We start from the raw sequence: 12,472 nt of genomic DNA, 5'->3' as shown, positions 1-12,472 counted from the left end.
GCTATATCTGTACCCTATAATAATTATGAATAATAGACTCTTGAGTGGAAGGTAACCACTAAGCGAGGTAAACGCCAGAGGCGTTCTCTACCACCTAACCCTTAGAGCTCCATTATTATGTGGTCGAATTCTCAAATTAATCAGGATAAAATTCCATGCCTCTGCTGGGATCGAACCCACGCCCTCCTGTTCACCATGCGAGCGTCTTGACCGCTACAAAGAAACATTCGGTGATAGGTACCTATATAGCTATATCTGTACCCTATAATTATGAATAATAGACTCTTGATTGGAAGGTAACCACTAGGTGAGGTAAACGCCAGAGGCGTTCTCTACCACCTAACCCTTAGAGCTCCATTATTAAAATTAAATTAAAAAAAAAAAAAAACTCAAACCGTCTCGTCGTCTGACAGACTCAGATCTCAACCTTTTTCCGCCACACTTGTTCGTTCCGACATTCTGTCAGACGATCTGAGTGTGAGTGAAGGGCATTATGGGGATACTCTATGACGAGAGAACCTAATGACCGCAACTGAACTATGAAGGGCTAATTTTTTTATGAAATTTAGATTAAATGTTTATCTCGAAAGGGAAGGTGTGGGCAGGTAGATACGTACAGTAGTAAACTATCAATATTTTAGTAATTTTATGTGGATTAAAAAATGTTTGCTGATGATAAGTAAAATTGTTTTGCGCATTATTGAATTGCAACATTCCTGCATTCCTCAATATCGTAATTGAATTTCGAAAAATCTTTGCCGAAAAAGCATGCATTTTGTTCCCTTCTTCTTAAAAAGAAAAAAAAAAGTTCAATTAATATAGGAAAAAGAACGTTTAAGTAATTAATATATTAATATGTTGCTACTTGACAGATTGACTCTCCTAGAGAAGTAGCAATGCCCGCCGAGTTGTTTGGAATCATTCATCATGAATGTCATTCATTAACTCCTTAAAAAGGAAAATAGAATAATTATAATAATTTGACATCGAAGAAAAAACAATAATTTGAACTAAAAATAAACACTAACCTACAGGTAGGTTAGGTTACCTACAGGTAGAAATCTGTCGATCAAAACGAGGCATACTACGGGATGGGCATGCTACGACACAGGCCACAAGCGGCTAATGTAGCAGTTGTTCCATTGCTACGAAATAAAAACGGCGTTGAAACACTCATCTTAAAAAAAAAGAAGAAATCGCCCCTGATTTCGGTGGTTTAAAACTGTAAGCGCCTCTCTAAGGTCTGTTAATCATTTGCCATACTGATCTATCATTTTGACATGCATGTAGGTAGGTATCTAGTATCTTGTTAATATTAACTAGGGAAGTTATAACTAGTTAGAGTAATCTACTATTCATTGACAGAGTAAAACATGTGACAACAAAAAAAAGTAGAAACGGTCGAGCAGATATTAGGTCTGTGTAGAATCAGGGAAGGAAAACAAAACAAGCTGTAGGGGTATAGGGAGTTATATACAGGACACATTCTAACCTCACCTATTCTACGAGTATTCAAAGAGCCAGCCCTGAAGACCTTGCGTAAAAGCTTTCATATTTTATGACCATAAAGTCTAAAGACTAAAAACTAAAGACTCTAAAGCGTAAAAGCTTTCATATTTTATGACCATAAAGTCTAAAGACTAAAAACTAAAGACTCTAAAGAGAACTTTTGTATTTCTCTTAAAAAAAGAGCCGGGCAGGAAGTGAAGTTTTATGACATTTGTGTTTGTTCTTTATAGCATTTTACTGCCTCCTGGCTGAAGTGTTTCGTTTTCTGCTGATCCGAAATAGTTCTGATTTGCTGAATGTACTGGAAATTGCTGCATCGAGTAATTATTTGCTTTTTATGTCTTGCTTTTGTTTTATAATGTCCTGGACCAAACGGTTCTGACTAGCTTTGTTTAACTGCTTTCTTGAGTTTTCGGGTTTCCAGATTCTATGTAGGTATCTTAAGTTTTGAGGTTTCTTTCAAACTAAGGCCATTATGTACTTGTTTATATGTAGGTAGTTTTGTAATGCAGGATGCAGGCATCCTATTATGGGTATCCCTTAAATAGGTACCATAGTTTTCGTCTCATCCTGAGTAAGGAAAATTATTATTATTTTAAATAGAGTGACGAGGAGGTTTGACACATCCCCTAAAAATATTGATACCGTCTCTATCTATTTTTCTGATGTATTTTAAATAGAGTGACGAGGAGGTTTGACACATCCCCTAAAAATATTGATACCGTCTCTATCTATTTTTCTGATATTATCTGTATCCATTCATTCTTATTTCCAAACACCCTGTTATCTGAGCTATCAAATAGAGTGACGAGGAGGTTTGACACATCCCCTAAAAATATTGATACCGTCTCTATCTATTTTTCTGATATTATCTGTATCCATTCACTATCCATTTATTCTTATTTCCAAACACCCTGTTATCTGAGCTATTAGATTTTATTACTTTTTATTTAGGGTCATAAAATGTGCAAATTGATTGCAGAAGTAAAATGCAAGAGAGAGAGAAAGGAAACGCGTATAAAACAAAGCGAGACGCGGACGGAAGGGTTTGGGGATAAAATCAGGAGAAAGGGAGGAAAGAGAGAAAGAAGGGGGTAGAGGGGAATAAGTATTGAGCTTTCGTGTCGAAATGGACAGGAGTAATTAGGAAATATAAAGGTATATAGGATACCTACATTTCTTTTCTTTTTTACTTTCCGTATCCTATAGTCAAACTTCGTAAAAAAAAAAAAAAAAAAAAAAAGCCATATGAACTTTTTTTCATCCCAACAGAAATACACAGATTTATAGGTCAATATCAATTGATGTCGGGTGTCGACAATGAATATTCATGAGTATGCGTTTCATCAATAATCAAATTGAATGAGTTCATGTTAGCAACACGCGTGGAATTCAATTGGCTTTTGTCTATTGGTTCTATTTTACGAACATCTTTGGAACGGTATGGTTCTATTTTACGAACAACTTTGAACGGTATGGTTCTATTTTACGAACAACTTCGGAACGGTGTGGTTCTATTTTACGAACAACTTCGGAACGGTATGGTTCTATTTTACGAACAACTTCGGAACGGTATGGTTCTATTTTACGAACAGGTTTTGAGGTCCCTAGAGCCTAAATCCAAAGTTTCAGCCATTGGTCCGTGTGTGTGTCTGTCTGTAAACAAAATATCTCGGGAACGGTTTAAGCTAGAGACTTGAAATTTGGTAGGTATTTAGTTCACAAATGTGACAAGGATGCAACACACAACGTTTGGTTGAGCTGGTTTGCTGCGCTTGGCGGTATTTTGACCGCTTTTGGACGGATTTTGACCGTTTTTTGGTTTTTCAGCTATACCGACTAAACGGTTAGAGATAGGTAAAAGTTAGGGGGTAAAATAATACTCAAATAAGCATCATTCAATAGGATAAGGAAAGTCGTGTGATGTTCACACCAGATTTTTTTTTTTCAGGTTTGATAGAGGCAACAAAGGTCTTATCGTCCCAAAGAGAAAAGCGGGACACGAGAAAGCCAGCCGTTGGGAGAAGAAACCTCATCTGCTTAGTATAAATTTCGCAGTAGGCGGCCATCAAACCCATGACATTGCGTTCACAAGGCAGGCGCCCTACACCCTCCAAACTAACTAGGCTGCCTAAAAACCATTTTGAAATAAGTCTGTGTTTTATCCGATAATGGGCGCTATTGTAATTTAATAATCATCATTAATAATTGAGTATCAATGTAGGTCTTACTACTTACTCACAGATAATTGAGTATTTAGAATTACCTACCATCAATAGGTAATGGTGGTTACTGACTTTGATAAAACCAATTGTAGTTCTAATAGTAATCTTCAATAGTAATTCAAGAGCTATGGAAACATTATTGGACATGGTGCTAAGGGATGGTTCAAGATTAAAAGTAATCTAATAGTTTTAGATAAAAAGATACCTATCCCATCTTTTTAAGAAAGACTTAAGAAAGAATATCATGATTGCTTGGGATCAGACCGGTCTTTTGGACCACATAAAGACCTTTCGGGACGATAAGATCTTAGCAGTTTTGCAGTTCCCTCTATCAAACCTCTTTTTTTAATAATAATATTAATAATAAAATATAAATAAATGAATAAAATTATGGATGTTTGACTCACCTTTTGCAGATTCTCGATTGAGAAACCGTGTGTGCGCAGTTCCTTGGCATCCACCTTGCACACCATTGGATTCACTCGTCTATCCGTCTTCCTCTTGGGATACTTGTAGCTCGTCTGATATAACTTCGTATCCTGAGAGGCCGTTGTCGTGAAGTCAATGGAATTATCGGTATTGGGGGTCGGTCCGAAGGTTGGCGCGTAAACGGCCGTTGTAGGTGGCAAGGGAACACGCAGGACATGCCAGGGCCAGTGGATGAAATTGTTGTGGGATACTTGTAGCTCGTCTGATATAACTTCGTATCCTGAGAGGCCGTTGTCGTGAAGTCAATGGAATTATCGGTATTGGGGGTCGGGCCGAAGGTTGGCGCGTAGACGGCCGTTGTAGGTGGCAAGGGAACACGCAGGACATGCCAGGGCCAGTGGATGAAATTGTTCGTGCCCAGGGTTCGGTAGGGTTGGGTCTTGATGCGCGCTGCAAAGAAAGCCCACAAGAAGAAACGGTTACATGGAGATCAAAGTGGGTTTCCCAATACAATACAAACTGCAAAGAAATGCGTTGCGATGAAAACCCATAAGAGATAAAAGTTGGTCCGAGAACGAACCTTATCTGTTTATTATGAAATCCGTACCGGGCAAGATTTCTGCCGCAGGAATCGAAACCGCGACTTAGTGCTTACAAGGCAGACGCGCTACTCTCCAAGCTAACTAGACTGGCTGAGGATGGCAAGTACCTACCACTCTTTTTGATTTCCTGAATCTCCCATATAGCCCCTCTTTCGGATAGCGTATAGACAGCGTCTCGTGGCAGCCAACGTGGTTCTGCTATCACGCCGAAAGAGGGGAAACGAGGGGAAATTGGATAAGTAATTTACGGCCTGATGTAAGCTCGCTCCCTTCAAACAGCGTCTCGTGGCAGCCAACGTGGTTCTGCTATCACGCCGAAAGAGGGGAAACGAGGGGAAATTGGATAAGTAATTTACGGCCTGAGCTCGCTCCCTTCAGTAGGTACTGCCCATGTGGTAAGTACTCCCCATGAATCCCATGGGGATATTGCCCATGTGTTAAGCCAGTACTGCCCATGAATCCCATGGGGATATTGCCCATTTGTTAAGCCAGTACTGCCCATGAATCCCATGGGGATATTGTCCATTTGTTAAGCCAGTACTGCCCATGAATCCCATTGGGATATTGCCCATGTGTTAAGCCAGTACTGCCCATTAATCCCATGTGTTAAAGTCAGTACTGCCCATGAATCCCTTTTGGATATTGCCTATGTGTTAAGTACTGCCCATGACTCCCATGGGGATAATGCCCATGTGTTAAAAGCCAGAGCCCATGTAGCCCATGTGCAGTGATAAGCGCACATGTGTCCGCAAGCACGCACTGCATATTAAGACAATGTATAATGACGTCTGTGTTGCAGTATATCAAGCGATGCACTCAAATTGCATCCACGTGCCGCAGGTCAGGGCTAGTCGCCAGCAAATTCTCCGTCAAGGTCAAATACAATGTAAACATATTCCAGACGCGTGTGGCGCTAGCGGTGTTAGATATGTATAACGCTAGAACAAAAATCAGTATAAACGCTATACTGAATCACGGGAGGCCCTCATGGAAAAGTGATCAAATTTTACATAAGGAAAATACGTTCATATTGGTAAATCAAACCTCGCCTCGCCCATGGCTTATGCCGGGTCCAGAAATCAACACTAAACAAAGATGTATTAGGTGTACCTATTATATTTTCGGGAAACTTTTGGAAACGGAACCGATTCCGATGGCCTGCAGTCTTTGATCTCCTATGGTTTAGTACAATAGATCAGTTGCGCTTACTTGGGTGATGTTAAGACATGTTTCGCCTGTGACCTGTGAAGGCATCTTCAGTATACAAAAAATTGGATAACTATAGGGTAGATATACTGATGTTGTTGACAATAGTTGACATATAGAAACCAGCTGGGTGGTAATTCGATAAGGGCGTAAATCTCAAGACGTTGGCGTTGGTGCAAAACTGGTATTCAACATTCATCAAGTAAAACTGCTGATATGTCCAAAATAATAAAATGTTTGTCGACATGTATTAAACTCTATACCTATAGGTATAACCTACGTGATGTTTAATATGGGTGCTGGTTGCAATAAAATATCATTCCACGATTATTTTTCACAATTTGCTTGCACTATGAGTTTGCTACTTGTAATCAAAATTTGCTAGTATGTAGGAAGAAGTTGGTGAGTTCGTTTTAACCCTTGGGTGGTGAGAGTGTTTGTTGGAGTGAGGCTTGAATTTTTTGCCTTCAGACTTTGTACCAGAAGTGCATAGAACCACCCACACTCAAACCGTCTCTTCGTCTGACAGACATGAGTTTGCTACTTGTAATCAAAATTTGCTAGTATGTAGGAAGAAGTTGGTGAGTTCGTTTTAACCCTTGGGTGGTGAGAGTGTTTGGTGGAGTGAGGCTTTATATTTTTTGCCTTCAGACTTTGTACAAGAAGTGCATAGAACCACCCACACTCAAACCGTCTCTTCGTCTGACAGACTTATAGATCTCAACCTTTTTCCGCCACACTTGTTCGTTCCGACATTCTCAAGCATAGTCTCAAGGCATTTGATTGGTCAATTTTGACTTGAGACTGATCTAAGAACGATCATTCTTATTCATAAATACGAGTGTTAGATCTCAACCTTTTTCCGCCACGCTTGTTCGTTCCGACATTCTGTCAGACGATCTGAGTGTGAGTGGAGGGCATTATGGGGATACTCTATGACGAGAGAACCTATAATGCCCGCTACTCGTTCTCAGACTGTCTGACAGACCCGGGTCCGTCAGACAGTCGTAACGTATGTAGCAAGTGAACTATGAAGGGCTAATTTTTTTTATGAAATTTAGATTAAATGTTTATCTCGAAAGGGAAGGTGTGGGCAGGTAGATACATACGTACAGTAGTAAACTATCAATATTTTAGTAATTTTATGTGGATTAAAAAATGTTTGCTGATGATAAGTAAAATTGTTTTGCGCATTATTGAATTGCAACATTCCTGCATTCCTCAATATCGTAATTGAATTTCGAAAAATCTTTGCCGAAAAAGCATGCATTTTGTTCCCTTCTTCCTAAAGAAGAAAAAAAAAGTTTCACGTAACTATAATAACTGCAAGTGACCGGGGTTTTTCTCTCCATTTGGTGAAAAGTTATCCAATAATCCGTCTTCTCACATTAACCTCGCCCAGTCTGAGTTTGGCCTGGAAAAACCAGCAGCACGCGTGGTTGCCCGGATCGATTTTACCCTAAACTGGCTTTCTCCTATCTTGTCTGCTTTCTCTCTTCCTGAGCTATCAGATTTTATTACTTTTTATTTAGGGTCATAAAATGTGCAAATTGATTGCAGAAGTAAAATGCAAGAGAGAGAAAGGAAACGCGTATAAAACAAAGCGAGACGGGGACGGAAGGGTTTGGGGATAAAATCAGGAGAAAGGGAGGAAAGAGAGAAAGAAGGGGGTAGAGGGGAATAATTATTGAGCTTTCGTGTCGAAATGGACAGGAGTAATTAGGAAATATTTCAGTAAAAGTATATAGGATACATTTCCTATTTTACGAACAACTTCGGAACGGTATGGTTCTATTTTACGAACAACTTCGGAACGGTATGGTTCTATTTTACGAACAACTTCGGAACGGTATGGTTCTATTTTACGAACAACTTCGGAACGGTATGGTTCTATTTTACGAACAACTTCGGAACGGTATGGTTCTATTTTACGAACAACTTCGGAACGGTATGGTTCTATTTTACGAACAACTTCGGAACGGTATGGTTCTATTTTACGAACAACTTCGGAACGGTATGGTTCTATTTTACGAACAACTTCGGAACGGTATGGTTCTATTTTACGAACAACTTCGGAACGGTATGGTTCTATTTTACGAACAACTTCGGAACGGTATGGTTCTATTTTACGAACAACTTCGGAACGGTATGGTTCTATTTTACGAACAACTTCGGAACGGTATGGTTCTATTTTACGAACAACTTCGGAACGGTATGGTTCTATTTTACGAACAACTTCGGAACGGTATGGTTCTATTTTACGAACAACTTCGGAACGGTATGGTATGGTATGGTTAAAAACAGAGTGGAGCATAGAGCATGGAGAATTTAGAGGGAACGATTGAGAGAAGCGACGCGACGACTTCAAAGAGCATAGAAGTTTGAGCAAAATAAGCACCCTCCGTGGCCGAGTGGGTATCACACTAAGTTTGCACGCCGGAAGTCCCAGATTCGATTCCTGGAGGGACCGAAGTTTTTTTAGGTTCTGTGCTTGGAGTTCGGGGTCCACTCAGCCTCGTGAGGAAAATTGAGTCGCTACTTCGCTATACTAGTTAATAATCAAGTAGCGACCAGTGGCGGCATCACCAGTGTAAAAACAGTAAAGCACGGTTGGTCCAGTGGTAAAGCACTTGCTTGCCATGCAGAAGGTCCCGGGTTCGAATCCCACCATCGACAAAAATTAGTACTCATTTTTCGATTGCAAATATTTCAACCGGTTACGTTCTGGTGTTCTTGACCCAGCACCTAAATGGGAAGTATTATGTCTCTTCTCGCCCATCTGATGAGAGGCATATTACGGGATGGGCATGCTACGACACAGGCCACAAGCGTCTAATGTAGCAGTTGTTCCATTGCTACGAAATAAAAACGGCGTTGAAACACTCATCTTAAAAAAAAAGAAAAAGAAATCGCCCCTGATTTCGGTGGTTTTTGAAAATTTGGACCGATTGCAATACTTTCTCATTACCTTGTATAGGTTCCCTATACGTAAGGGTAATAGAAAGTAAAAAAAAGAAGAAATCGCCCCTGATTTCGGTGGTTTATATACAGGATGCAATCCCTGACGAAGTCCCTGGTTTTATCTGGACGTCTGCAGTCTAGACAACAGAGTCATCCTAACCTGAAGTTCAGTCATCATTACACAAAGTAATAACTCGAACAACATAATGACAAGCTTCTTTGTACATTTTACGAGTTTTAACGAAATGAACAAAACGCGAAAAAGGAAGGGGGGTCGTAAAATTTCGTCATAAAAACTCAGAGCCCCAGCCTGCCTGTCCAGGATTCAAATGTAGTTCAATGTAGCTGTAGTCCATTGTAGTTCAATACTCTAAACTGCAGTAAGTCTATTGTATCCGTAAGTTGTAGTCCATTGTATCAGTATGTGAGCTGTAAAAGTAAGTCTACAAAGCAGTGTCCACATATATAAGAGCATCGATCCACGGTCGACTGACACGACCACATATTTGAACAATATGTAGGTATTTAATCGAGCTTCCCGATATATGTATAGATTGGGCTAGACAAGCCTTCCGCTTCGGAGCCCTAATAGTAGTTTTTTCTCGTGAAAGCTGTAAAAGTAAGTCTACATTAAGCAGTGTCCACATATAAGAGCGTCGATCCACGGTCGACTGACACGACCACATATTTGTACAATATGTAGGTATTTAATCGAGCTTCCTGATATATGTAGATTGGGCTAGACAAGCTTCGGAGCCCTAATAGTAGTTTTTTCTCAGTGTGATTTCGATCAACAGTCGTCACAACCTTTGTGATGATCTGATGACTATTGAACTTCAGTCTTCAACAACATATTTCACCAAAAAAGTGAAGACTGCCTATAGCCTCCAGTCACACAACTGAATAGGTAGGCACCTAGATAGCCGATGCAGTTTAACATTTTCTTCAGCTCCTCTCAGAGAGGGGTTTTCAGTTTGAAACACAATACCACAAAGAATACCCTTACACTGATGGAAGATAATAAAAACGATTACATCATTTTGTATGCAATAAATAGTGTGTGCTCAGACTTGGAGAATGTAAGAGGGACCAATATAATAAGCAATGCCAAACGTCTTTTTACGACTTTTTAAGACATTGAGCAGCTCACTAAGACGAATAAGCAGGAGAAGAAGAAGAAGAAGAAGAAGAAGAAGAAGAAGAAGAAGAAGAAGAAGAAGAAGAAGAAGAAGAACTGAACTGAACAAATTTAATATATTTTTAACAATAGAAAAACATGTAAGATAATCCCTAAGCTAATACAATAGAAAATGTATTTAAAAACAATGATAGGTACAAAAGTTTGAGCATCCCCTAAGCTTGCAGAAACTTCTAGGAAGAAGAAGAACTGAACTGAACTGAACAATTAAGGAGCGCGGTAGCACTCCGCCCCGCCAAGCCATTTAATATATTTTTAACAATAGAAAAACATGTAAGATAATCCCTAAGCTAATACGAACTTCTAAGAAGAATTTTGCTAACAGATGAGAAGAATTTTGTGCTGTATTCACGGAGTTGTTACTCGCTTGGGTGGCAGACAATGTGTTGCTATTGCTATAAATGAAACAGTCAGCAAAACTATAAAACAACATGAATAATCCGTTCTAATGAGGGTAGAGTGCCTAAATATTATCAAGATTCAGAGACGAATATACAGGCAGTAAAATATCAGCCGAGTCCACGGTCTTGTATATAACTGCACCCAAACAGTTGCCGAGATATCTGTTAAGGTAGAGGTTTGACGTTTGATATAGGTAAAACAACATGAATAATCCGTTCTAATGAGGGTAGAGTGCCTAAATATTATCAAGATTCAGAGACGAATATACAGGCAGTAAAATATCAGCCGAGTCCACGGTCTTGTATATAACTGCACCCAAACAGTTGCCGAGATATCTGTTAAGGTAGAGGTTTGACGTTTGATATAGGGAACTTAAAACAACATGAATAATCCGTTCTAATGAGGGTAGAGTGCCTAAATATTATCAAGATTCAGAGACGAATATACAGGCAGTAAAATATTAGCCGAGTCCACGGTCTTGTATATAACTGCACCCAAACAGTTGCCGAGATATCTGTTAAGGTCGAGGTTTGACGTTTGATATAGGGAACTGAACTGCATCTGTCAAGGTCTTATTGTCCAAAAGTGAAGAGAGCAGGATAGGAGAAAGCCATCCGTTCCGAGAACGAACCTTATCTGTTTATTATAAAATCCGTACCGGGCAAGATTTCTGCCGCAGGAATCGAAACCGCGACTTAGTGCTTACATGGGGATATTGCCCATTTCCAAGCTAACTAGACTGGCTGAGGATGGCAAGTACCTACCACTCTTTTTGATTTCCTGAATCTCCCATATAACTACTAAAGTCAAGTACTGCCCATGACTCCCATGGGGATAATGCCCATGTGTTAAGCCAGTGCCCATGAATCCCATGTGCAGTGATAAGCGCACATGTGTCCGCAAGCACGCACTGCATATTATGACAATGTATAGTGACGTCTGTGTTGCAGTATATCAAGCGATGCACTCAAATTGCATCCACGTGCCGCAGGTCAGGGCTAGTCGCCAGCAAATTCTCCGTCAAGGTCAAATACAATGTAAACATATTCCAGACGCGTGTGGCGCTAGCGGTGTTAGATATGTATAACGCTAGAACAAAAATCAGTATAAACGCTATACTGAATCACGGGAGGCCCTCATGGAAAAGTGATCAAATTTTACATAAGGAAAATACGTTCATATTGGTAAATCAAACCTCGCCTCGCCCATGGCTTATGCCGGGTCCAGAAATCAACACTAAACAAAGATGTATTAGAGGTGTATTATCTTTTCGGGAAACTTTTGGAAACGGAACCGATTCCGATGTCCTGCAGTCTTAGATTTCCTATGGTTTAGTACAATAGATCAGTTGCGCTTACTTGGGTGATGTTTCAAAGTCATAGAGCAGGAAAAATGAGGACCAACGGAATTTTTCTTTTTCTTCTACGACTTCTAGATACCGAGATAAATCGATTTAAAAAATACAGGTAAATCGTGAAGTTTGACGTCACGGCATACGCTCCCGTAGGCGATGACGTCATAATTCATGACTCCCGCTTCGTTGTATGTATCTCACACCTATACCGGTTCCGTTAATTATACAATCTACCTGTTCAATCTACCGCACACGTGACATGACATCGAAAATCGGGCAAACGGGTAAAGGGCCTCCAGGCCATCTCTTTTTCTTCATACTATGTTTTCATCGGGGAGCGAGCACCGCGGTCACCCATCAGTGTTTTCGGCTCTACGGAAAACAGATAAGAATTTTCCTACCTCCTCAAACGTTAACCCTTTCATAATAGTTATTTTCCAGCCAAGATGCAATTTCAACACTTTTTAAGTTTGGACTCCAGTTTTGTAGGCTTTTTCATTGGAATTTGTCCAGCTTTTAAGTTAAAAATTAACGGAAGCTAAAGTATATAGTTTTACTACGCGTCTTTGCGAACGCGTGTTTGTTT

At 39.9% G+C, this 12,472-nt stretch overlaps 1 protein-coding gene across 1 annotated transcript in view; it reads right to left on the bottom strand.

Moving 5' to 3' along the window:
• Nucleotides 1-3,870: 3,870 nt before the first annotated feature.
• LOC103513447 overlaps nucleotides 3,871-12,472 on the bottom strand; it is a 33,907-nt gene continuing 25,305 nt past the window's right edge. The window contains exons 2-4 of the mRNA XM_026826635.1: nucleotides 4,490-4,613; nucleotides 4,142-4,319; nucleotides 3,871-3,885 (exon numbers count right to left, since the gene is read on the bottom strand). Of these exons, the coding sequence (XP_026682436.1) occupies nucleotides 3,871-3,885; nucleotides 4,142-4,319; nucleotides 4,490-4,613 (317 nt within the window). The remainder of the gene's footprint in view (nucleotides 3,886-4,141; nucleotides 4,320-4,489; nucleotides 4,614-12,472) is intronic.

This window comes from Diaphorina citri, unplaced genomic scaffold, assembly GCF_000475195.1.
Source record: "Diaphorina citri unplaced genomic scaffold, Diaci psyllid genome assembly version 1.1 scaffold970, whole genome shotgun sequence".
Taxonomy (NCBI): domain Eukaryota; kingdom Metazoa; phylum Arthropoda; class Insecta; order Hemiptera; family Psyllidae; genus Diaphorina; species Diaphorina citri.
The sequence above is the reverse complement of the archived record's forward strand: the minus strand, read 5'-3'. Positions and strand labels throughout refer to the sequence as shown.